The 25,582-nt window shown below is 42.6% G+C and overlaps 1 protein-coding gene across 1 annotated transcript in view; it reads left to right on the plus strand.

Moving 5' to 3' along the window:
* Positions 1-1,181: 1,181 nt before the first annotated feature.
* The window catches only part of LOC137348174 (voltage-dependent L-type calcium channel subunit beta-2-like), a 126,596-nt gene continuing 102,195 nt past the window's right edge, over positions 1,182-25,582 (plus strand). Inside the window, exons 1-2 of the mRNA XM_068013485.1 lie at positions 1,182-1,250; positions 1,943-2,062. Coding sequence (XP_067869586.1) covers positions 1,182-1,250; positions 1,943-2,062 — 189 coding nt within the window. The remainder of the gene's footprint in view (positions 1,251-1,942; positions 2,063-25,582) is intronic.

Raw genomic sequence — 25,582 nt, forward strand, 5'->3', positions numbered from 1 at the left:
ACTGATGAGATTAGCAAAATTCCATTCACATTCAATGGCAGGTTGTTAAGTCTCTAGCTTTGGAAGTTTCAACTTTAAGTTCTTATTGAAAGGGCATCTTGGGACAACACAGTCTCTTGTGCATTGATGATGTTTTTCAAATGTGGGTGGGATGCTCTGTTTAAAATGGAAAACAGATGTTCATTACCAGCAGGTTGTGCAGATGATATCAGAACTGTTTTGGTGCATGCTTTATGTTAAAGAAGTGCTGTTCATTTAAAGCATATATTGATAACCCTATGTAAGTTAAACTTCATTTAATTCACCTGTTTTTGAAGTCTTGGGTCATCGGGAAATCTTTGGATAAGTCTTAATTAGTCTATTCCCCTTTTTTCATCTCCGAACTATGTAGCTGCTTTTACTTCTCTCACAGATGAATACATTTTCATTATCTGTGTGTGACTACATCTTTAAATAGTTTCCATTGTAGCTGCAAGTATTTTTTTTAACATCGTTAGTGCATTTTGTTAATTAGCTGAAGAGACAGGAAGATAAATCATCTTGGTTGAAAAAGATCCTGTGAAATGAGTGAGAGCTGGCAATATTGCTTTGTACAACAGCTGACAGGTATATGACAAAAAATGAAGCAGTTGGCTTGCATGTGTTGCTGTTGTACAAGGACCTTGCTATTTTCATACTCTACCCTTGAGATTTCAAATGGCATTTCGACAGAAGGCTAACATCACAGTATGATGTGAGCATCTCGTAAGGATCTAGCTACTGAGCATGCTCATTGATGTGACAAGCCTCTCTGTCTCCCTAGAGAGATGAATTGAACTTTGCACTTACAAATGTCAGTAAATACATTCCATTTTGGACTTTAAAAGGCTCCCCCATGCATTTTTTTTTCTTTCTCTTGTTTTGGACTGCCCATGTGATGTGCTGCGATACCTTGTTGTACCAGGGGAATTTTAAGATTTCAAGTATGGAAAACACCTACCCTTCATTTATCAAATAAGCTAGCAGTCTTTTTTTCTTGCTAGCGTGACTCATTGCAGAATGAGAGAAGGGGATAGAGTGAAAGGAGCAAGTATACAGGCAAGATGGGTTAAAAGTAAAGCACTGATTATGCAGCATGCAGAGGCAACATAGGATCGGCGCTGGGCACAGCTGCTGTGGACAATAACCGAGTTCTCTGGCTAATGAAGGCCACCTGGATAAGGCTTCTAAAACAAGCCAAAGGAGGACGTTTGAAGAATTCTGATATCTATGTAAGAGCAAACCTTTTTTAAATTGTTACGGGCAATCAGTAATGAGGTGTTTACAATTTCTTGACAGTCACAGTGCTTTCCCTTGCATCGTTTTATAATTTGCAACTGTTATGATGAATTAAGCTGTTGAGCTCCTACCCAGTCAGAGTGACCTTTCTAATGTGCATAGTAAAAATTTGTAGCAACTTAACCATTTGAGCGAACAGGTGACAGGGGAAAGGGTTTGGACCTGAATCTGATGGAAACTAGTAGTTGTTTAGAGAAATCGAAAGATTCAGCAACATATTGGGTATCACTAAAGCCAGCACTGTTGTGCTTTCGTGACATTATTGTATAATATTTGTTTCTGTCAGTGCATCAGAGATGGTTGTTTTCTTCTGTGCTTGTCCTTCACTGTTTTGCTGCTTTTTGTAATAGTTTGATCAGTGATCTGCCATTGCAAAATAACTACATCCAAACATGTGCATGCAACAGTACTTTGGAAGCACCTGGCATAAATAAACCAAAGAGAGAGAGAGGTGTAAGCACAACAGCTCTGTCTTTCTAGCAAATGTTCCTTTTTTTGGTCATCCTCTGGCAGATTCATTGCTAATTTATTTGCTTTAAACATGCAAAAAATCACATTGAAAGGAGTGGAGGGACTCATTTACAAACCAATAAAAGTCACATTTTTCTCATTTGTTCCTGTGCAGGGTTCGGCGGACTCCTATACTAGCCGTCCATCTGAGTCAGATGTATCTCTGGAGGAAGACCGGGAGGCTGTACGGAGGGAAGCAGAGCGACAAGCCCATGCGCAGCTGGAAAAAGCAAAGGTAATATGTTTTACAGTTAGATCATTTGGTTGTGTACTTTATCCAGCAGTTGGAGTCCAATTGTGGAGGTATTGCTATTTTTCATTTGGTAAGTTCATGGCTAAGATAGAGGATCAACAGAAGTGTGAAGTGATTCATTTTGGTAGAAAGAACACAGAGAATATAAAATAAAGGGTATAATTCTAAAGAGGGTGCAGGAGCAGAGGGACCTGCGCGTAGATGTGCATAAATAATTGAAGATGATAGGATAAGTTGAGAGCAGTTAAGAAAGCATACAGCTTTAGGGGCATAGAATATAAAAGCAAGGAAGTTATATTAAACTTGTATAGAACACTGGTTTGGCTTCAACTAGAGTATTGTGTCTAGTTCTGGGCATCACGCTTTAGGAAGGATATGAAGGCATTAGAGAGGGTGCTGAAAAGGTTCCAGTAATGAACTTCAGTTATGTAGGTTGGAGAAGAGAAGTTTGAGAGGAAATTTGGTAGAGGTATTCAAAATCATGAGGGGTCTGGACAGAGTAGATAGGGAAAAACTATTCCCATTGGTGGAAGGATCGAGAACCAGAGGGCACAAATTTAAGGTAATTAGCAAAAGAAGCATTGGTGATATGAGGAATAACTTTTTCATGCAGTGAGTGGTTAGGATCTGAAATGCTCTGGCTGAGAGCATGGTGGAGGCAGGTTCAGTCAAGGCATTCAAGAAGAAGAATATGCAGGGTTATGGGGAGAAGGTGGGGAGTGGTACTAGGTGAATTGCTCCTTTAGAGAGCCAGCACAGACACGACTGGCCAAATGGCCTCCTTATGTGCTGTAACCATTCTATGATTCTTCTTTAGCCTCCTTATCTCGAGAGACAATGGGTAAGCGCCTGGAGGTGGTCAGTGGTGTGATTCTATAACCAGTTAAAACATATGTGGGAGACTGATCTAATCAGGTATAAAAATCAAGACTGATTTGGAAAAAGTACTAGTTTCCCTTCTATGTTGTTCAAAGCCAGCTACATTTGCACACGGGTACATGTGTACATGGACAAGATAGATTACACAACCCTCAGATGCCATCTGTAATATTGCTCATGCAGTGACAGTCATACCAATATTCAGGAATGACGTATACGAGATTAACATTGAATGTAGAAATTTTTTTTTTCCTTCAAATTTGAAAAGTGCTGCATATCAATTCATTTGAAATGTAGTCACTTATGTAGGCAATTTTGGCAGCCATTTTACAAAAAGTGAGATCTAACAAATAGCAGTGAGATAGTTTACCATTTATTTCATTTTTGGTGATGTTGACAGAGGGAGGAATATAAGCCAGAACATTAGGGGAGCTTTTTGCCATTCAAAAATGCTCAAATGAAAAAAATCAGATGGGGCTGTCATTAAGATTTTGCTCGAAGGCACAAAATTGAGATTTGGAAATTGGTTGTTGAGTTTAAGCTGACAATCACTCCTAGGCGCTGAGCTCCACAGATGTCTGAATCTCATGTAATAATCATGAACTGTGGCAAAGCTGCAATAATACTTGATGCAGGAGCAGCCATTCGTCCTTGACTTTTGAACATCTTTTCTTTTACCACAGGGGGTGCAATGGCATTTGGCAGATGAATATTCTACGTATTAAACATTTTTTTTTCTTTAAAAAGCAACTTGTGAACATTTGGATAGAAGCTGTGTTTCATGCTGGGCAGTTTGTGTTGCATTATGCATATTTACTTAAGTCTTGAAGGGAAGTGTTGGCTGCTCCATTCCAGTCACACAATCAGCAGATAGCCTTGTTTGATGAACACCCATTGCAGAGATTGTTTTCCATTTGAAAGCTTGTGCAAGTGTTTAGTGATCTCAATATACAATAAGTCACATGAAGAAAAACAACTTGCATTTGTATAGCACCTTTATTGAAGTAAAACATCCCAAGACACTGCACAGGAGCGTAATCAGACAAAAAATGACCGAGCCAAAGAATGAGATATTTGGCTAAAGGTTTGGTCAAAGAGGCAGGTTTCAAGGAGGGTCTCAAAGGCATAGCCGCCATTGGTAAGCCTAAGGAAGTCTGGGATATACAAGAGGCCGAAATTGGAGGAGCGCAGAGTTCACGGAGGGTTGTAGGGCTAGAGGAGGTTGCAGAGATGGGGAGAGTGGCAACGAGGCCATGGAAAAATTTGAACACGAGGATAAGAATTTTAAATTCAAGATGTTAGTGGACCGGGGGCCAATGTAGATCAGTGAACACAGGGCTGATGGGTGCATGGGGCATGGTATAAGTTAGCATTAGTTAAGTATAACATTAAGAATATCACCCAATTTGCACACAGCTGCATGGAAGCCTTCCAGAAGTATTGACATATACCTCTTGAAAATATTCTGGAGTTGAGATACCATGTGGTAATCTATTCAGATAGAAATGCCAAAGGGTGTGATGAAGGTTTATGCAGATTCTTCTGAATTAAGAATTTTCCAGAATCCAGATGGTATCTAATTTCCCTTTTTTTTCCACTTTATCCAGCTTGCTCAGATCTTATCCACTGAGGGCATTATCTACTTCTATTTGGGCCCAACCTCTCATTTAAATTGGTCCTGTCCACACAAATTCAGATTTTGCTGTTTGGCTTTAGGCCTGCAATTACTTTAGTGCACCATCTGTGGGTTCCTGCACTATTCATATCACTCCTCGCTCTCAATCCTAGTCACTTTTTTCACTTCCTCTTTCATTTAAATAGGATTTGTTGAGGAAGACATAATGAAAATTCCTTTGCATCAGGTTTGGTTTACTTTTGGTGTTCACTTGAAAGCTTAGGCAGACCTGCAAAAAGTTTTGTAAACTGTCAGGTCCGTGCCCTCTTTTTACAGCACCTGTCTGGGATATTAATCCGAGATCCACTGTCTCAAAATTATCAGACTGTTTTTCCGACATCAAGTACCTGATGAGCAGAAATTTCCTCTAGTTAAATATTGGGAAGACTGAAGCCATTGCCTTCAGTGCCCACCACAAGCTCCGTTCCCTTGCCCCTGACTCCATCCCTCTCACTGGCAACAGTCTCAGACTGATCTAGACCTTGGTGTCATATTTGACCATGAGATGAGCTTTCAATGACACATCCATGCTGTCATGTAGACTGCCTATTTCCATCTATAACATCACCTGACTCTGCCCCTGCCTCAGCTCATCTACTGATGAAATCCTCATCTGTGTCTTTGTTATCTCCAAACTTCAGTCTGTAAACCTGAGGTCATGAAAACTCAGTGTCCTAACTCACAACAAATCCTGTTCACCTATCACTCCTGTGCGCACTGACGGACACTGGCTCCCGGTTAAGCACTGCCTCAATTTTAAAATTCTTATCCTTGTTTTCAGATCCTTCCATGGCCTCACTCCTCCTCCCTATCTCTGTGATCTCCTCTAGCCCTACAACCTTCCAGAATATCTGTGCTCCTCTAATTCTGGCCTCTTCAGCATCCCTGATTTTAATCACTCCACTATTTGTGGCTGTGCTTTCAGCTGCCTAGGCTCTAACAGCTGGAACTCCCTCCCTAAATCTGTGACTCTCTACCCCTCTTTCCTCCTTTTTAATGCACTCTTAAAACATTTTTTTAAAGAAAGCTTTTGGTCATTTGCCCTAATATCTCCTTATGTGGTTCACTATCAAATTTTGTTTTCTAATGCCTCTGAAGTACCATGGATGTTTTATTACATTTAAGGGTGCTATATAAAGTTTTTTTTTTACAAGATGCCATAATAATGCATGTCTAAGCTCGCGCTGAGTGATTTCTTGCAGCACCTCTTTTACCCTCATGGTTGAAACCCTTAGTTGTAGTCACCTGCATCTAAATCATTATGCCCTGGATGATATAAAATTTTATTCAGCCTGAATAGAAATGCCATTCCTTTTCCTAGTACTGGAAACTGGCTGTAACTGATGCTCTATTACTACTCAGTTTATAATGAAACAGCCTGAATCAGGACCTGGACAACATCCAGGTTTGGGCTAACAAGTGGCAGGTAGTATTCATGCTTTGTAAGTGACAGGCAATGAAAAATCTCTAATGAGGATAAGCCTAACCAGCTTCCTCTGATTTACAATGGAACCACTATTGCCAAGTCCCCCACCATCAGCATCTTGAGAGTACCATTGACCAGAAGCTTAACTGGAGCAGTCAGATAAACACTGGTTGAGAGGCTCAACTCCTGTCCCATCAAGTCCTCTCTACCATCTACAAGATGAAGTCAGAGCGTGATGGAATGTGCACCACTCACCTGGATGGGTTCAATCACAATGACATGAGAAGCTCAACACCATCTTGGACTGAGCAGTCTACCTAATCAATGCCCTTGTCATTGGGGTCATTTTCTACCCCCCTTGGCCACTGGTGCATCATGACTGCAGTGTGCAAATTATACAGGATGCACTGCAGCATCTCAGTCAACTTACTTTGACAGCATGTCCTAGTCCTATGACCTTTACCATGGAGAACAGAATCAACGTCTAAAGAGCACCATTAACTCCAATTAATTTGATAGTGAACAAATGTGGTCAGCATGTTCATAGGTTCTTCCAGAATTGGACTCTGACAAAGAGATCTTCTAAACAACATTTTGTTAAATTTTGAATAGGAATTTTCTATCTTTCTGTTCGGCCCTAAAAACTCTCCCAAGTACACATTGCTTCAATCTGGATTAATCCCACTGACCAAGTTTTCTGCTTCTTAGCTTGGCAGCCTGCAGTTCCTTCCTGTCACTTAAATGGCCACTTTCTCTATCTTTGCAGTGACTTAATACTCTTTTTTACTGGCACGAATGTCTGCGTAATGTACTTTGTATTGCCTGAACCTACAGATTTCACCTCGGGTGGATTTGTAGAAGTATTAATGAAGTGTATTGAATGTGATTTTTTTTTTGGATATTCCAACCTTTTTGAGTCTGAAGGATTTTAATTTCCCGATTTGGTCATCTACTTCAAACAGAGAAAACAGACGTTTTACCGATAATGCTTTATGGTGCTAAATCCACAAAGTTGGCAGACCATTTACAAGAAAGAAAATTATTTTGACTTTTACGTATTATTCATAACAGTCGTTTTGGAGTAAGTTACTGTCTTTGGATTCAGAAGTTGCTTGAACTTCACTACTGGGGTTTATGAGAGTCATTGAACTTCTTGATTTGCACTTCAGCCTCGCAACTGACACCAGCTAATTCAGTATCCAAATGTGCCACAACAAAGTTAATTGATGTTACACTCTGCCTGAGAAGGAACTTTCTGTAATATATTTCTTATCTGGTTAAGCTAGATAGTACATAGATTTAATTTTCAGATAAAATTATCATTCCTCTAAGCTGGGTATATGCTATCTGTTGTGCTCTCCTATTCATGAAGTCTAGTGGCTGTCATGTCCTGCGTTGGCTAATCTCTGGGGGCAGTACATAAGGCCTCAACAACTCCAGGCTGGTGAGGGAATTTGCAGAGTGGACTCTTACTGCTCATCATTCTTCAGTCATTCTGACTGGAAAATGCTCTGTTTAAAAATTCTGGATGAAATATATTTTTGCTTTATTTTTAAAAAGGAGAGGTTTAAGGCCGTGTGCAAAAAAAGACAGACTGCTGATCACACACCAGTTGTAGCTTTTGCTGTAGCTTTTACTCTCACGGGCAATCTGCTGGTGTCTGGAACATTGGCAGCCTCTTTGCCAGCCAGCACTCCAGGTTGCAGGTGACTGCTGTGTTCTTCAGCAAGTGTATTAAGCTGAGAAATTTGACGAATTGTTCATTGTAATGGAGTTCAATTTTCAAATAAAAAGTTGAATTTTAATTATTTCATCTGATTATCATCTGTTCTATAATGACATAAGTTGTTTAGCATTTCTGAGTAACAGCAGTCAGATCCCGGAGGAGAGAGTTGGGGTTTGGGGGTGGTGAGGTGTGGAGGAAGAGATAGAAGAGGAAAGAGAAAGAAACAAAGATAGAGGCACGCAGTGCCGTTCTTAGTTGCTTAAGTTTTTTTTAAAAAGGTTGAAATTTGAAAAATTGTCACCTTTGTTTTGTTGAAGGCCTTCTTTCTTTTTATTCTTTTGTGGAATGTGGGCATTGTTGGCTAGGCCAGCATTTATTGCAAATCCCTACTTGCCCTTGAGAAGGTGGTGGTGAGCCACCTTCTTGAACCGTTGTAGTCCATGTGGGGTAGGTACACTCACAGTGCTGTTAGGAAGGGAGTTCTAGCATTTTGACCCAGCGACGGTGAAGGAATGACTATATAGTTCCAAGTCAGGATGGTGTGTGACTTGGAGGGGAACTTGCAGGTGGTGGTGTTCCCATGTATTTGCTGCCCTTGTCCTTTTAGTTGGTAGAGGTTGCTGGTTTGGAAGGTGTTGTCTAAGGAGCCTTGGTGCGTTGCTGCAGTGCATCTTGTAGATGGTGCACACTGCTGCCACTATGTGTCGGTGGTGGAGGGAGTGAATGTTTGTAGATGGGGTGCCAATCAAGTGGGCTGCTTTGTCCTGGATGGTGTTGAGCTTCTTGAGTGTTGCTGGAGCTGCACCCATCCAGGCAAGTGGAGAGTATTCCATCACACTCCTGACTTGTGCCTTGTAGATGGTGGACAGGCTTTGGGGAGTCAGGAGGTGAGTTACTCGCCTCAGGATTCCTAGCCTCTGACCTGCTCTTGTAGCCACGGTATTTATATGGCTACTCCAGTTCAGTTTCTGGTCAGTGGTAGCCCCTAGGATGTTGATAGTGGGGGATTCAGCGATGGTAATGCCGTTGAATGTCAAGGGGAGATGGTTAGATTCTCTCTTGTTGGAGGTGGTCATTGCCTGGCACTTGTGTGGCGCAAATGTTACTTGCCTCCTATCAGCCCAAGCCTGGATATTGTCCAGGTCTTGCTGCATTTCTACACGGACTGCTTCAGTATCTGAGGAGTCACATCTACATTGGCTCTGTTTGGCTCTTGCCCAAATCCAGTGTGAAGCAGTAGCTGGCAACCGGTGGAGCAGAATGTCAAATGGCATGAGGCTGCTATCAGGGGCCCATAGAAATTGTTCCTGTATTCAGGTAGGTGGTTGGAAGGAGAGGTCGGGAGGCCCTCATGGCCGGGTGAAGGAGAAGGAAGCTTGGGGAAGGGGAGACCCAAGGTTTCCTTGTGGAACCCAAAGGAGCATTCCTGCTATTTTTGAACGCAGGTATACTGAAAATAATCCATTTACTTTTCTAGTGCTGGCTCCTCTTGTTGCCAGGATAGCCTTGTGGGAAAACTATCCAGGCCCCTCAAAATTTTGTACATTTCAATCAGATCTGGCTTCAACCTTCTCTGTTCCAAAGAGAACAACCCCAGCCTATCCAATCTTTCCTCATAGCTGCATTTTTCCAGTCCGGGTAACATCCTCGCAAATCTGCTCTGTATCCTCTCTAGTGCAATTACATCCTTTCTGCAATGATGTGGCCAGAACTGCACACAGTACTCAAGTTGTGGCCTAACCGATGATTTAAACAGTTCTAGCAAAACCTCCTTGCTCTTATATTCCATACCTCGGCTAATAAAGGAAAGGATTCCATATGCCTTCTTAACCACCTTATCAATCTGTCCTGCTACCTTCAGGGATCTGTGGACATTTAGTCCAAGGTCTCTCACTTCCTCTACACCTCTCAGTATTTTCCCATTCATTGTGTATTCCTTTGCCTTGTTTGACCTCCCCAAGTGCATCACCTCCCACTTCTCAGGGTTGAATTCCATTTGCCACTTCTCTGCCCATCTGACCAGATCATCAATATCGACCTGCAATATATCCTCGCTATCTACCACAGGGCCAACTTTCATGTCGTCTGCAAACCTCTTGATCATGCCCCCCACATTTATGTCCCAATCGTTAATATATACCACAAAAAGCAGGGAATCTAGTACTGAGCCCTGTGGAACGCCACTGGAAACAGCCCTCCAGTCGCAAAAACATCCATCAACAATTACCCTTTGTTTCCTGCCACTGAGCCAATTTTGTATGCAGCTTTCTACATTTCCCTGCATCCCATGGGATTTTATTTTTTTAACCAGTCTGCCATGTGGGACTTTGTCAAAAGCCTTGCTAAAATCCATGCAGACCCCATCAACTGCATTACCTTCATCTATCTTCCTTGTTACTACTTCAAAAAATTCGATCAAGTTGGTTGAACAAGATCTTTCCTTAACAAATCCATGCTGACTATCCTTGATTTGATCTGTGCCTTTCGAAGTGACAGGATAAATTGTCTCTCAGAATAGATTCCAATAATTTGCCCGCTACTGAGGTTAGACTGATTGGCCTGGAATTATTCGGTCTATCCCTTGCTCCCTTTTAAACAGAGGTACAACGTTAGCAGCCCTCCAATCCTCCGGCACCATGCCTGTATCCTGTGAGGATTGGAAAATGATGGTCAGATCTTCTGCTGTTTCCTCTCTTGCTTCTTTAACAGCCTGGAGTACATTTCATCTGGCCCTGGTGATTTATTAACTTTCAAGGATGCTAATCCCATTAATATGTCCTTTCTCCCTATGTTTATCACTTCCAATAATTCACACCCCTCTTCCTTAACTAAATATCTGCATTGTCCCCCTCTTTTCTGTAGCTTGTCTGGGAGTAGTTAATGCTGACACCATCCCAAAGCTCAAGAAATATACTCATTGCCATAACCCGCTGTTTATCAGGGAAAGCTATTTTTAAAAAAAAATCAAAATTGTAATAATGCATTTATCTATGGATACACAAGCAAGCATTTTCTATTCAACACCATTTATTTATAAATTGTTATTGTAGAGCAAACTCTATTTAGGCCAGAAAATGCTGGAAATACTCAGCAAGTCAGGCAGTATCTGTGGAGAGAGAAACGGAGTTAACAGCTGAAATTTTACCAGCCCTTTGGAGATAGGCTAAGAGGCAGGAGGGGTGGTACAATGGTGGCAGAAGGTGTCGGGGGAAGCCCGTGTGTTCCTGCAGCCAGGGGATAATACGAAAGGCGGGAACAATAGTGTCTCGGCTGCCCGCCAACTGGAGGCGGGTGGCCAATTAATCTAATTAATTGGCCTATTGATGGCTATTTCACCAGGCCACCAGGATTTTACGAGCCTTGGAATACCCCCGCCGCCACGTAGTGAATCTACCAGCTACATCAAGGTGGCCTCCCAGCGACTCCCTGGTTACAGGGGAGGGGCAGCCTTACTTTCCAGAAGCTCCATGGCCCAAGGAGGGGCCCCCTGGTGGCAATGTCTGCCCCACTGGAGAGTTGACCCCTCCGATCACTGGGGTCTTCCTGCCTGGCCCCAGCCCATTGCTCAATCTCTTACTGGCCCTTCAAGGGTGCTTCAAATGGAGGTGCTCTCTTCTCCATCGGTGGCACTGCTGAGGCTGCAGAGCTACAGGCCCTCTGATAGGGGAGGCAGGTTGCTGTCCTTAATTGGTCGGGGGTCCCAGTTACGGCCTCTCAATTGGCCATTGCTGGTGGAAATTATTGCCACAGTCCTGCTATCCAGCCATGTGGGCTCGGGAACCACATTTTGTCCCAATGTTGGGACCCATGGCATGCCAGCAAGATTCCTGCCAGAACTGGGAAAAGTTAGAAATGTCATGGATTTTAAGTAGGTTAAATGGAGGAGGGTGGTAAAAGAACAAAAGGGAAGGTCTGTGATAGGATGGAAGGCAGGAGAGATGAAATCATCAAAGAGTTGGTGGTGCAGGGCCAAAGGGGACAAGTAAAGAAACAAAAGATGTTCCGAGGAGATGTGAATGGCAGAAGGATGAACGTCTGCCGTCTGAAAGCGCAAAACAGAGAAAAACGAGAGTAAAACTGAAACCTGCAAAGAAAAGGGAAACAAAATGGGGGCAGAGATTACAGCTTGAAACTGTTGACTTCGATGTTGAGCCCAGAAAGCTGTTAATTGCCTAATTGAAAGAGGAGGTACTGTTCCTCGACCTTACATTGAGTTTCTTTGGAATAGTGCAGGAGGCCGAGGACAGAGAAGTCAGAGTGAAAGCAAGGTGAAGAATTAAAATGACGGACGACTGGAAACTCGATCATGTTTATGGATTGAATGGAGGTGTTCTGCAAAGTGGTCACCAAGTCTGCGTTTGGTCTCCCCAGTGTAGAGCAGTCTGCATTGTGAGCAGCGAAAACAGTATAAATTGAAAGAAATACAAGTAAATTGCTGTTCCAACTGGAAGGAGTGTTTGGGGCCTTGGAGGTGAGGATAGACAAGGTAAAAGGGCAGGTGTTGTATCTCCTGCACTTGCATGGAAAGCTGCTGTAGGAAGGGGAAGAGGTGTTGACAGTGATTTTGGAGTTGACCAGGGTCTCGCAGAGGGGACCTGTCTCACTCTGAATTTGCTGTACTCTGTTCTCTCAGGTCCAACCCTAACATTGTTGTCAAACCTGCTGATGAGGGTGTGCTGTTGTTGCCTGGCGAACTGCCATCTATCTTGCATAGGCCGAACGCTAACTCTCCAACACTTCCTCCTACCTCCCCTGGTCCATGGCCCCATGGGTGGTGGAGTTGTGTGTAGGAGGTGTCATGTGAAGATGCATTGACTGATCTTGACCATCTGCGTGAACTTGTTATACCTGTGGCACTGCTGCCAGGTTCCATGGTCCAGATATCAGGAATTGACCTCCCTGGCCACCTGTTCCCAATTCTTTCTAAGGGTTGTGCTTGAGGGCCAGCTGCCCCCCAGCCCCCTTCCTATCCACCTCTACCACCAAAGCCTCTGGTATCCCCTCTGGAGCCCCCTCTCTGCCTGGTGTTCCATTGTCTTTGGAATTCTCTTCCTCAAAAGGCGGTGGAAGCAGAGTCTTTGAATATTTTTAAGGCAGAGGTAGATAGATTCTTGATAAGCAACGGAGTGGAAGGTTATCGGGGGTAGGTGGAAGTGTGGAGTAATCAGTTCAGCCATGAACTTATTGAATGGTGGAGCAGGCCCGAAGGGCCGAGTGACCTACTCCTCCTAATTCTTATGTTTTCTTTTCAGAATTGCAGCAATAGTATTCAGCCTTCTGTGATTTAGTATAGCTTCCCTTAAGAGGGACAGACTGTCTTTAAGAACACCTCTCAGCACAATGCTTCTGGGCTCCCTGCTGAGTGCAGAGGCAGCACAATGCTACAATAAGGTAAATGAGGTGACAACAGCAAATTTGCGTGCTGTCCACCTTCACTGGAATCAGCAAATCACTACCCCACATCTGAATAACCACGCAGACCAACTTTTAGCCCAGGGATTTTGAAACTAGAATAGGGGAGACTATGGAGAGGTTTGGCTTGGTGGACAAGGGAAAAGAAGCTGAACAGAGTTTTGCATTCTAGGTGACTAAAAATTTTATGACCACCTCTGATTTGTCCAAATTATTAATGCAGGAACTATTGCACCAATCCCTCGCCATTCTACTCTGTATTTTCTCCACTCCTAAACCACTGCCCCTTTGATATCACTTACCTAACAGGTATACACTCATTGTTTTCATTTTGCCAACTCCTTTTCCATGAGTTCTCACAGCCTTCAGTTTCAATAACAGTCTTTCATGAGAAAATTTATCAAAGACATTTGGAAATGTAAATACACCATGGCATGTAGTTCTTCACTGTCTGCTTGGGGTGTCATTTCCTTATATAAAAGTTAAAGCAGAAGGACTGGTAGGACTTTCTTCAGAAGCTGTGTTGAATGTTATTTGGTAGAGCATCATGCACGTCCTGACAAACAATTTCATAATTCTATCAGTTATTGATGTTGGACTGATAGTTCTTAGCTGCCTGAATCAGAATTCTTTCCTATCTGAATCTAGATACTGTTAGGTTTTTCTGATAAATCGAGGCCTCCCCAGCGTTCAGTATCTCTTTCATGTTGTCAGACTTTCGCAGGTCTCATCCCTAGTTGCCAAGTAGAATGTTGAAGCATTCCTGTTTGGGATTGTGGAAGAATGCTGTCCTATCACGGATTCAATTATATTTCATTTTTTAAGAAAGAGAGTTTCATTTGAAATGGTTGTGAAAAGAGACGATGTAATTCTGCTCCTTCATCATAGATGCCAGTTTGGCCTCGGGCCAGCTCAGGCACTACATGGTCTGTATTTTCTTTCTCTCCTACAGCCCAATTCTATTCCTCGGTAATGGGATACTGAGACAAATCTTATGCAGCTAAATTCCACATCTGTCATTGCACCGGTGCCAAGTTCACCCCTAAATCCATGGAGCTGAAGGTAAATTGAGGCTATACAGCAATAAAAATAGTGAAGCGTAGGAGTTCAGTTGAGTGGGAAATTCACTCTGTACCATTTGTATTGCAACATTTTAATAAAATCTGCAAGAGTTTCAAGCATGGTGAATATGTATAGATTTAAAAAAACTATGAAACAATCTAAATTCTATCATACATAAAAACAGAAACTGAGATGTGACAGTTTATAAGCAAGTACAGAAAGAACAAAAGGGAAGGTCTATGCTAGGCCAGAGGGCAAAAATGATTAATTGGCAAATGGGATGTTGGTGTAAGGCAAGAGCTAGGTGATAATGTGCCAATAAAGAAACACAAGATGGGTCCTGAGGAGCTCTAAATAGCAACAGCAGAACCATTACCAGCACCTGCTGTCCGAGAAAATGAGAGCAGTGATTATACCCCTGAAATTATTGAACATAATGTTGAGTCTGGAAGGTTGTAAAATACCTAATCGAAAGATGAGGTGCTGTTCCCTAAGCTTGCATTGAGCTTCATTAGAACAATGCAGAAGGCCAAGGATCTAAAGTCTAGCTTTCTTGCTATAACCATAATCCAATCCTCTAGAGAGGCCTAACAGCTGTCCAGAATGTGGGATAGAGGTCACTATTGTACTCCACACAGCTGAAAGCACTCTTCTAAACTGCTGCTCTTATTAAATCATATTATAGAATGCACCAGGAACATTATGAATATGTAATGTCAAGTCATTGTTCTTTGCAAGGTGACACTAGCATGTTCAAGTTTTATCTGTTAGGCTTACTAATGCAATTTGTTTAGTTTAAGTGCATTGGTTTCTGTCAAGAATAGACATTTTATACAATGAATGTTCTTGTGCTGATTTAGATGCAAGAATTCCAGGTCAAGGTATTTACTCAGTATGGCATGGCTGACACTGTTCTGATAAATAGAAAGTGGCTTTGCGATTCTTTACTTTAGAAATTAAATATATAAATAGAACAATTATGTGAGGATTCATACAAAGTGATAAATGGCCTCAGTATTTAAGAAACATGTAGGCTTCTAGGGAATGGCAGTGCATAGAAGCAGCCTTTGCTAAGGACAGTCTGGGATTCTTATTTGTTAGTCCAATGTGTTTTGGTCAATAAATTATTTGTAATTTAGGTGAGTGACGTTTAATCCGTGTACTGCTATGATGATAAATGTTTTCATTTCTGCAGATTTAGAAGATATGTATTTTGGGGAGATGGGGAGGCAGGATAACCACCTCCTAGTCAATAAAGGGAGTAAATATGTGAAGTCTGGTGTCATATAACATTGTAAAGATCTGGTTCCTGGCAGTTGCAGTGTGCTTATCTCTGGTTTTCACTTCCTAAAGGACCATGCTTTGAAGATAAAGCAAAGAATGAATGTTCAAATATTCATCACTACCAGGAACTGAGAAATTCCAGTTACTTTCATGACCTCAGGACATCCCAAAATGCTTCACAGCCAATGATGTACTTTTGAAGTGTAGTCATGGTTGTAATATAGGAAAATGTCAGTCAGTTTGTGCATAGCAGGATCCCATAAATAGCAATGAGATAAATGACCAGTTTATCCTTTTTTTAGTGGTGTTGGTTGATGGATAAATGTTGGCCAGGACACTGGGAGAATTGCATTGCTCTTTTTCAAATAATGCCATGGATCCTGTCACCTGAGAGGGCAGATGAGACCGTGGTTTTACATCCCATTCGAGAAACAGCAGCTCCTATTACACCTAGTGTCAGCCTAGATTACATGCTCTGCTCTGTGGAAGGGGGCCTGAACCCATGAACTTCTGTCTCCGAAATAAGAGTGTTACCGCTGAGCGAAGACTGACACCTCGAATGAGAAGCAAGATATTGAGGGCTCATTGTACTTCTGGTGCTTTCCAAGTTCAAATCAATCAACTTAAGAGTTTTTTGGTCTGAAGATTATTATTAGTCTTACACACTGACCCGTCAGGAACCTGCTCGAGCAACAATTCTATTTACATAAGTATTTAAGATTAATTTTAATGGCAGCAGTGTGCTTTCAAAAATAAGCTAAGAAAATGAAACATAATATTAGAATATTTTCCAGCCGTTTTTATCTGCCGCTCTTTCCAACAGGCTAATATGAAAAAAAACTCAGTTTACTGTTTTAGCTGTTTTTATAGACCAGCGCTCTCAATGGCACCATGAACCAGGAGATACTGTTTGGAGTCTGTAGAATAGGCTAGAAAAGACTGTTTGCGATAGTAGTGACTAACCTTTCAACACATTTGTGTGACGTTTCTTTGTCTGCTATTTTAATGCATGTGTTCACTTGTTTATTTTAAATTGTTTAATGCCACCTATAAAATAGCAGACAAAGGAATGTTAGATGAATTTGTTAAGTGCCCTTCCATTAATACTACTGACGGTAACTTTTATGCCATAATTTTTTTTAAATCACCACTTGTTGAAAGAGCACTGTGTAATGTACAATGCAGTTTAGTTCAAAGCTATGTGTGATGCTGACATTTGCAGCACAGTTGGTTATCTTTGCCAACCTTCGTTTTAATGGGTATAATGCAATATGTGTCAGGAACTGTAAGTGCTGTTTCACACATGCATTAGCATTTTTATTTTTAATTTGTGTGAACTAAAAGTGACTTTGAAACTGATACTGATGCATATATAATATACAAAGCCGCGTGACATGCAGATTCGCTGCATGTGAACTCCTGAGTATGCTTTCAATATTTATAAAGTTTAGTAGAGATGTATTTTGCCTTCCTCCCTGATGAGTCTTCCCCAGGTCATGCAACCCCTTTGTCCAAGTGTCCAAGGTGCTGGGAATACAAATCTGGTTGGGAGGGTAAGTTGTGAGGAGGATGCAGAGAGGCTTCAGGGTGATTTGGACAAGTTGAGTGAGTGGGCTAATGCATGGCAGATGCAGTATAATGTGGATAAATGTGAGGTTATCCACTTTGGTAGCAAAAACAGGAAGGCAGATTATTATCTGAACGGCTATAAACTGAGAGAGGGGAATATGCAGTGAGACCTGTGTGTTCTCGTACACCAGTCGCTGAATGTAAACATGCAGGCGTAACAGGCGGTAAAAATGACAAATGGTATGTTGGCCTTCATAGCGAGAGGATTCAAGTACAGAAGCAGGGATGTCTTGCTGCAATTATACAGAGCCTTGGTGAGGCCGCGCCTGGAATATTGTGTGCAATTTTGGTCCCCTTATCTGAGGGAGAGCTATAAAATTCTAACAGGATTTGACAGGGTAGATGCAGGAAGGATGTTCCCGATGGTGGGGGAGTGCAGAACCAGGGGTCATAGTCTAAGGATATGGGGTAAACCTTTCACGACTGAGATGAGCAGAAATTTCTTCACCCAGAAAGTGGTGAACCTGTGGAATTCGCTACCACAGAAAGCAGTTGAGGCCAAAACATTGAATGTTTTCAAAAAGGAGTTAGATATAGCTCTTGGGTCGAAAGGGATCAAAGGGTATGAAGTGAAAGCAGGAACAGGTTACTGAGTTGGATGATCAGCCACGATCATAATGAATGGCGGAGCATGCTCGAAGGGCCAATTGGCCTACTCCTGCTCCTATCTTCTATGTTTCTAATACAGCCTTTTCAAATACAACTGTTAATGCAGTTCTTGCCAGGTGCCACATGAAACTGGCCTTGTGAAAACTCCCTTACAGAGCAGTGAAATTATCAGCAGTCAAACCTAGTCTCACTGCTTCACAAATTGTTGCTTCACTGTGATGGCCGTGTCCTTGCAAAAAGTATAATGCAGGATGTGTACAACTAGGATTGCAAGGCAGAAGGCCAAGTAACTTGGAAGATAGTCAGATGATGCAATTTTAAAAAAGATGAGATTAAAACTGTTGTACTCTGTGAAACTCACTTAATTGTGGTGAGAAGGACTCATTACCATTTTGTTATTTTAAAAGATACATGTGTCATGAAGCCAGTTAATCAGATGATATTCTGTGTGACTGTATACCTTTATGGCTGTTGTGATAGTTCCAGAATATTCCAACTGCAGTGTTGAACAGGGTTCTAATTACAAGTTAATATTGTTTAAAGGTTCGCTAATGTGTTGAAAGAATATGTAGGGAAAATACAAGATGTATTATTTATTATCCTGTGGAATTACCATCCCAATTATCTGTCATCTCCATTATCTATCAGTATTTTGATGAGATAAAACTTTGCATCACCTAAATTGTATAGCTGCTCGTTTTTCCTTTATTTTTTTGAATTTGTCTTTATTCTTGTGCTGAAAATATGTTGTACCATATGCAAGAACTCTGCCAACTTCCATTCTCCACAAGGGGCTCCGCTGCATTATTGTGACTGTTGCTTCCACTGTAACGTGTTTCTATGTTATGTAGCAGCATTCATGGGCTCACTGGAGATGCAGCTTTATAAGAGTAGAGTCATAGAGTTATACAGCACAGAAACAGGCTCATCGTGTCTGTAATAAAAACAAGAAATGCTGGAAATACTCAGCAGGTCGGGCAGCATCTGTGGAGCGAGAAGCAGAGTTCACATTTCAGGTCAGTGACCCTCACTGACCTGAAACGTTAACTCTGCTTCTCTCTCCACAGTTGCTGCCAGACCTGCTGAGTATTTCCAGCATTTCTTGTTTTTATTTCAGATTTCTGGCATCCGCAGTATTTTGCTTTTATTATCCCATCATGTCTGTGCCAGTCATCAAGCATCTATCTATTCTAATCCCGTTTTCCAGCGCTTTGCCCATAGCCTTGTATGCTATGGCGTTTCAAGTGCTCATCTAAATACTACTTAAATGTTGTGAGGGTTCCTGACTCTACCACCCCTTCAGGTAGTGTGTTCCAGATTCCAACCACCCTCTGGGTGAAAATGTTTTTCCTCAAATTTTCTCTAAACCTCCTGCCCCTTACCTTTAAATCTATGCCCCCTGGTTATTGACCCCTCTGCTAAGGGAAAAAGATTCTTCCTATCTAAGCTATCAATGCCCCTCATAATTTTGTATACCTCAATCAGGTCCCCCCTCTGCCTTCTCTGCTCTAAGGAAAACAACCCTTGCCTTTCCAGTCTCTCTTCATAGCTGAAATGCTCCAGCCCAGGCAACATCCTGGTGAATCTCCTCTGCACCCTCTCCAGTGCAATCATATCCTTCCTATAGTGTGGTGTCCAGAACTGTGGCCTAACTAGCATTTTATACAGCTCCATGGCTTGGCCATGTGAGCCGCATGGAAGATGGCAGGATCCCCGAAGACACATTGGACAGCGAGCTCGCCACTGGTATCAGACCCACCGGCCGTCCACGTCTCCGCTTTAAAGACGTCTGCAAACGCGACATGAAATCCTGTGACATTGATCACAAGTCATGGGAGTCAGTTGCCAGCGTTCGCCAGAGCTGGCGGGCAGCCATAAAGACAGGACTAAAATGTGGCGAGTCGAAGAGACTTAGTAGTTGGCAGGAAAAAAGACAGAGGCGCAAGGGGAGAGCCAACTGTGCAACAGCCCCGACAAACAAATTTCTCTGCAGCACCTGTGGAAGAGCCTGTCACTCTAGAATTGGCCTTTATAGCCACTCCAGGCGCTGCTTCACAAACCACTGACCACCTCCAGGCGCGTATCCATTGTCTCTCGAGATAAGGAGGCCCAAAAGAAAAAGAAGAATACAGCTCCATCATAACCTCCCTGCTCTTATATTCTATGCCTCAGCTAATAAAGGCAAGTATCCCATATGCCTTACTGACCACCTGATCTACCTGTACTTCTGCCTTCAGTGATCCATGGGCTAGTACACCAAGGTTCCTCTGACCTTCTGTACTTCCTAGAGTCCTACCACCCATTGTATATTCCCTTGCCTCATTAGTCCTCCCAAAATGTATCACTTCACACTTCTCAGAGTTAAATTCCATTTGCCGCTGCTCAGCCCATCTATATCGTCCTGTAATCTAAGGATTTCCTCCTCACAATTTACAACACCACCAATTTTCGTGTCATCTGCGAACTTACTGATCATACCTCCTGTATTCATGTATAAATCATTAATATACACTGCAGACAGCAAGGGTCCCAGCACCGATCCCTGCGGTACACCACTGGTCACAGGCTTCCACTTGCAAAAACAACCCTCAGCCATCACCCTCTGCCTCCTGCCACTAAGCCAATTTTGGATCCAATTTGCCAAATTGCGTTGAATCCCATGGGCTCTTAACTTCTTAACCAATCTCCCATGCGGCACTTATCAAAAGCCTTACTGAAGTCCATGTAGACTACATCAACTGCTTTACCCTAATCTACACATCTAGTCACTGCCTCGAAAAATTCAATCAAGTTAGTTAGACACGATCTCCCCCTGACCAAGCCATGCTGACTATCCCTGATTAATCCCTACCTTTCCAAGTGGAGATTAATCCTGTCCCTCAGAATTTTTTCCAATAGTTTCCCTACCACTGATGTTCGACACACCGGCCTGTAATTACCCGGTAGCTGAGTTTACTTCATTTTGCAGTTTCTTACTGTGGTGAAAAGTTTTCTCAAATGTACAAAAATGCTATTCACACCATGGGATGAGAAGGGGAATAATCATGGCTTGGGATTGGTCTGAAAACAGACTGGACACATTGATATCAGCAATCAGAAGTTTAGTTTAGTTCAGAGATACAGCACTGAAACAGGCCCTTCGGCCCACCGAGTCTGTGCCGACCATCAACCACCCATTTATACTAATCCTACCCGTCTAAGAGCGAAGTCCAAAGTACGGAAAGTCCTCATCAGAGAACTCCTCTTTGCTGACGATGCTGCTTTAACATCTCACACTGAAGAATGCCTGCAGAGTCTCATCGACAGGTTTGCGTCTGCCTGCAATGAATTTGGCCTAACCATCAGCCTCAAGAAAACGAACATCATGGGGCAGGATGTCAGAAATGCTCCATCCATCAATATTGGCGACCACGCTCTGGAAGTGGTTCAAGAGTTCACCTACCTAGGCTCAACTATCACCAGTAACCTGTCTCTAGATGCAGAAATCAACAAGCGCATGGGTAAGGCTTCCACTGCTATGTCCAGACTGGCCAAGAGAGTGTGGGAAAATGGCGCACTGACACGGAACACAAAAGTCCGAGTGTATCAGGCCTGTGTCCTCAGTACCTTGCTCTACGGCAGCGAGGCCTGGACAACGTATGCCAGCCAAGAGCGACGTCTCAATTCATTCCATCTTCGCTACCTTCGGAGAATACTTGGCATCAGGTGGCAGGACTATATCTCCAACACAGAAGTCCTTGAAGTGGCCAACACCCCCAGCTTATACACACTACTGAGTCAGCGGCGCTTGAGATGGCTTGGCCATGTGAGCCGCATGGAAGATGGCAGGATCCCCAAAGACACATTGTACAGCGAGCTCGCCACTGGTATCAGACCCACCGGCCGTCCATGTCTCCGTTATAAAGACGTCTGCAAACGCGACATGAAATCGTGTGACATTGATCACAAATCGTGGGAGTCAGTTGCCAGCATTCGCCAGAGCTGGCGGGCAGCCATAAAGACAGGGCTAAATTGTGGCGAGTCGAAGAGACTTAGTAGTTGGCAGGAAAAAAGACAGAGGCGAAAGGGGAGAGCCAACTGTGCAACAGCCCCAACAAACAAATTTCTCTGCAGCACCTGTGGAAGAGCCTGTCACTCCAGAATTGGCCTTTATAGCCACTCCAGGCGCTGCTTCACAAACCACTGACCACCTCCAGGCGCGTATCCATTGTCTCTCGAGATAAGGAGGCCCAAAAGAAACACTAATTCCATATTCCTACCACATCCCCACCTGTCCCTATATTTCCCTACCACCTACCTATACTAGGGGCAATTGCTAATGGGCAATTTACCTATCAACCTGCAAGTCTTTGGCATGTGGGAGGAAACCGGAGCACCCGGAGGAAACCCACACAGACACAGGGAGAACTTGCAAAGTCCACACAGGCAGTACCCAGAATTGAACCCGGGTCGCTGGAGCTGTGAGGCTGCGGTGCTAACCACTGCGCCACTGTGCCTAAGTATAAGCTGTTGTTTTCCCTTACATTGGTTATTCTTGCGATTGTCCTGATGAGTGCAAGACGAAAAGCTTCGACAACATGTCTCTATTTTCAGCATTATTCAAATTGTGTATGAATAAATGGCATTAAATGTATTATTGTCATTGGTAATTAATGGTTCTTTCAAAATCTGACAATATTGATCTTTCTTTGAAAACTCTAGCATGCTAACTGGAGAAAAGACATGGATCTTTTCATTACTAATCTTTGTTATCCTGTTACGCACTCACATCAGGATGGGTCATGTTTAACTGGATGACAGATCTCTGTGTGGAATAATGCACTTTTTTATGAGTGTTGCACCATGTAATGCACAATATATAATTCTACCACTAGTATGGAGCTATGTCTCCTTGAGGTCACAAAATCGAATATCTTTTTCTATAGTACTAGCTAATCACCTCTGGCATTGCACAAATCTTTACAAGTGGAGGAAACATTGACAAAGTTGATTTTTTTTTGTTTAAATAAAATTCAGATCCTCTTTTAATGGAGGCATAAAGTACAAAAATAAAACAAAATGCTAATCCTCTACAAATCATTGGATAGGATACAGTGTTTAATTTTGGACATCCTACTTTATAAAGGCCATGGAGCTATCAAAGAGGAACTTAACTAAGATGACAGCAGAAATGAGAAACTTTGGGCTGGATTTTACCAGTTTGGTTACGATCTTGACACCCGCCTCAATTTCAGGTCGGGAATCCAGAAGTGACTGTGGTGGGACGTCACTTGCGATCTTCCCGGAGATGGCCAATTAAGAAGCTGCCTCCAGGAGCCCTGTCCAATTTAAGGCAGCAGGCAATCCAGTGAAGCGGGCAACCCAATGGGAGGGCTCACAGTGATGTCCAACTAGCAGCCCCACCTGGAGAAATGGGCACTGCTGAGACAGGCAGGAGACCATGAAGGCGTCTCAAAATGAAGGCGTGCTCTGCAGGATTGTAAAAAGTTAAAAATCCCTCATGGCCACGTCTGTCAGGCCATTATTGTGGAGGGGGAGCTCCTCCAGAGGATGGCCTGCGGCTGCGGCTGCATCCATCGCATCCCAGCGGGTCCATACTAGGGTGATGGAGAAGAGGTGGTGAAGGCCCTGCCAGGAGGCCACCTCAAGTTAAATGATGGGCTCTGGCCTCCGCAGGACCCCGGATGCCATTGGGAAGATCGTGGTAGTGGCAGTATCTCTCCCGCAAATTAACCCAATAATGGCTCCTGACTGGCTACCTGCCGCTGCTGGGTGGGTAGCCTCTGCCATGCACATTCTGCCTCCAAGCATCCTGGTTCTGAACACCCTGCTTCCAGCAAGGTCACTCAGAGGCAGGAGCTTATCAGGTAGCTCCCGACATGCTCTTTTCCACTTTATTAAAATTCAGCCCTTTGGTTTGAGGAGATACTAGGGAAACTAGAGCTCATTTAAATAGAACAGCCAAGATTAAGAGGAGATCTGACAGTGTTATTCAAAATCCTGAAGGGTTTTGATAAAGTAAAGAGGAAAAAACCTATTTCCATTGGTTCATGAGTCACTAACTAGAGAGAATTAATCTGAGAACAATGAAAAGATTAGGAAAATTTTATTTTACAGATATGGAATGATATGGATAGGGAATGACTTGAGAAGCAAATAGTGGAAGCAAAATCCATAATGACTAATTGAAAGAAAGTAGATTAGTTTTTTTTAAATGCGTAAAATGAATGACCTCTGTCCAGACTAATGCTAAAATTATTTTGATCTGGGACCATGCAGCCCCTACCAAGAAAATGCAATATTTGGCTGTTGTACTTTGCATCAGTTGAAGTGTACTGAAACTCAGCATTTCAATCCAAAAACAATTTTTTAAAAGCTTCCCAAATGGCTGTGGTTATTGTACAGTATTTGTCGGGTCTAAATCATACATAACAGGACAGTACCAAGTTTGATCCCTTGTCTCTTCTGAGTTAGCCCATGCTGAGTTTGGACAATGATGGAAGACAATCCAGATTGCCTCAGAAACCCAAGGCTAAAGAAAGGAAAAATGAAATCAGGTGCCCACTACTGAACGCTATCCAATAATCCCTAATGTGGATGTTGAGTGAGGACAAGGGTTGGGCTCAGTTATGAACACTCCAGAATCTCAAAGCCTAATAATAGTCATTGTCATAAGCTCATGCATGGAAAATAATTGCTTGGGTGATGTACTAGAGATACTCCAGTGTGAAACACTGCCATCAGGAGAGGAGAAAACCTCAGGGGAGTTGGGACAGGGAAAGAATATTATTGTAAAACTACCTGAAATTTTTTCAGAATGATTCTGATGACCAGAATTTTCAATCTGTTTACCCTCAAAACGTTTCTGTTAAACAGACATGTAATAGTGACGTTATACATATTCAACAACTTTGATCTTTCTAGTAGTTTCTATTAGCGTCTTCCTATAACTCCAGCTGGAGAATGCACATTCCCAGCCATATGTGATCAAATGTACAATAAATAGAGTAGACGATGGCATAAGATGCTGGTAAAACGAATGCATTTTTAAGAGAAGATTTGTGTGCGTCAATTTAAGTTATTTCTGTATCAGCTATGAATGCAAATTGTGACAGTCTGTTAGAATATGGTTTCTGAAAGGAGCAGGAAGCACAGCTGTCAGACTTTGTAACCAGAGAACCTATCGAGCACTGTGCAACTGGTGGCCGCCAATTCAAATCAGTGGTTAATGGTTATTGAAGAAGATATCTTTGAATTAAAGCTTAATTTAAGATGAACTGCATTTTGGATTAGAAATGCCCTTGGTTCTATTTTATACTGTAATGCCATAATACTGTTTGGTTACACTATATAGTCCCTATTGCATTATTCAAACCCATTGAGGCAGTGCGCTTATGACCAAGGAGCTATCTCCTGTGAAATGCAATGCTTCATCTGTGTAAACACTAGCCACTCTCCTGAAAATTTGCACTAAAGTAAGGGTGTATCTACAGCCTTCATTATGGTACAGAAAAATGCCATTTCCGAGTGGGCAATAAAAAAAAATGCCCAATGCCAGTAGATTTCATGTATTTGTAAGCTAAGTTTTAAAAGTTCTGGGTACCATGCTTTCGGAAGGATGTGAAGGCGTTGGAGAGGGTGCAGAAAAGATTCACAAGAATGACTCCAGGGATGAGGAACTTCAGTTACGAAGATAGAATGGAGAATTCGAACTGCTTTCCTTGAGGAAGAGAAAGCTGAGAGGAGATTTGATGCAGGTATTCAGGATCATGAGGGGTCTGGACAGAGTAGATAGAGAGA

Source organism: Heterodontus francisci, chromosome 2 (genome assembly GCF_036365525.1).
Source record: "Heterodontus francisci isolate sHetFra1 chromosome 2, sHetFra1.hap1, whole genome shotgun sequence".
Lineage (NCBI taxonomy): Eukaryota > Metazoa > Chordata > Chondrichthyes > Heterodontiformes > Heterodontidae > Heterodontus > Heterodontus francisci.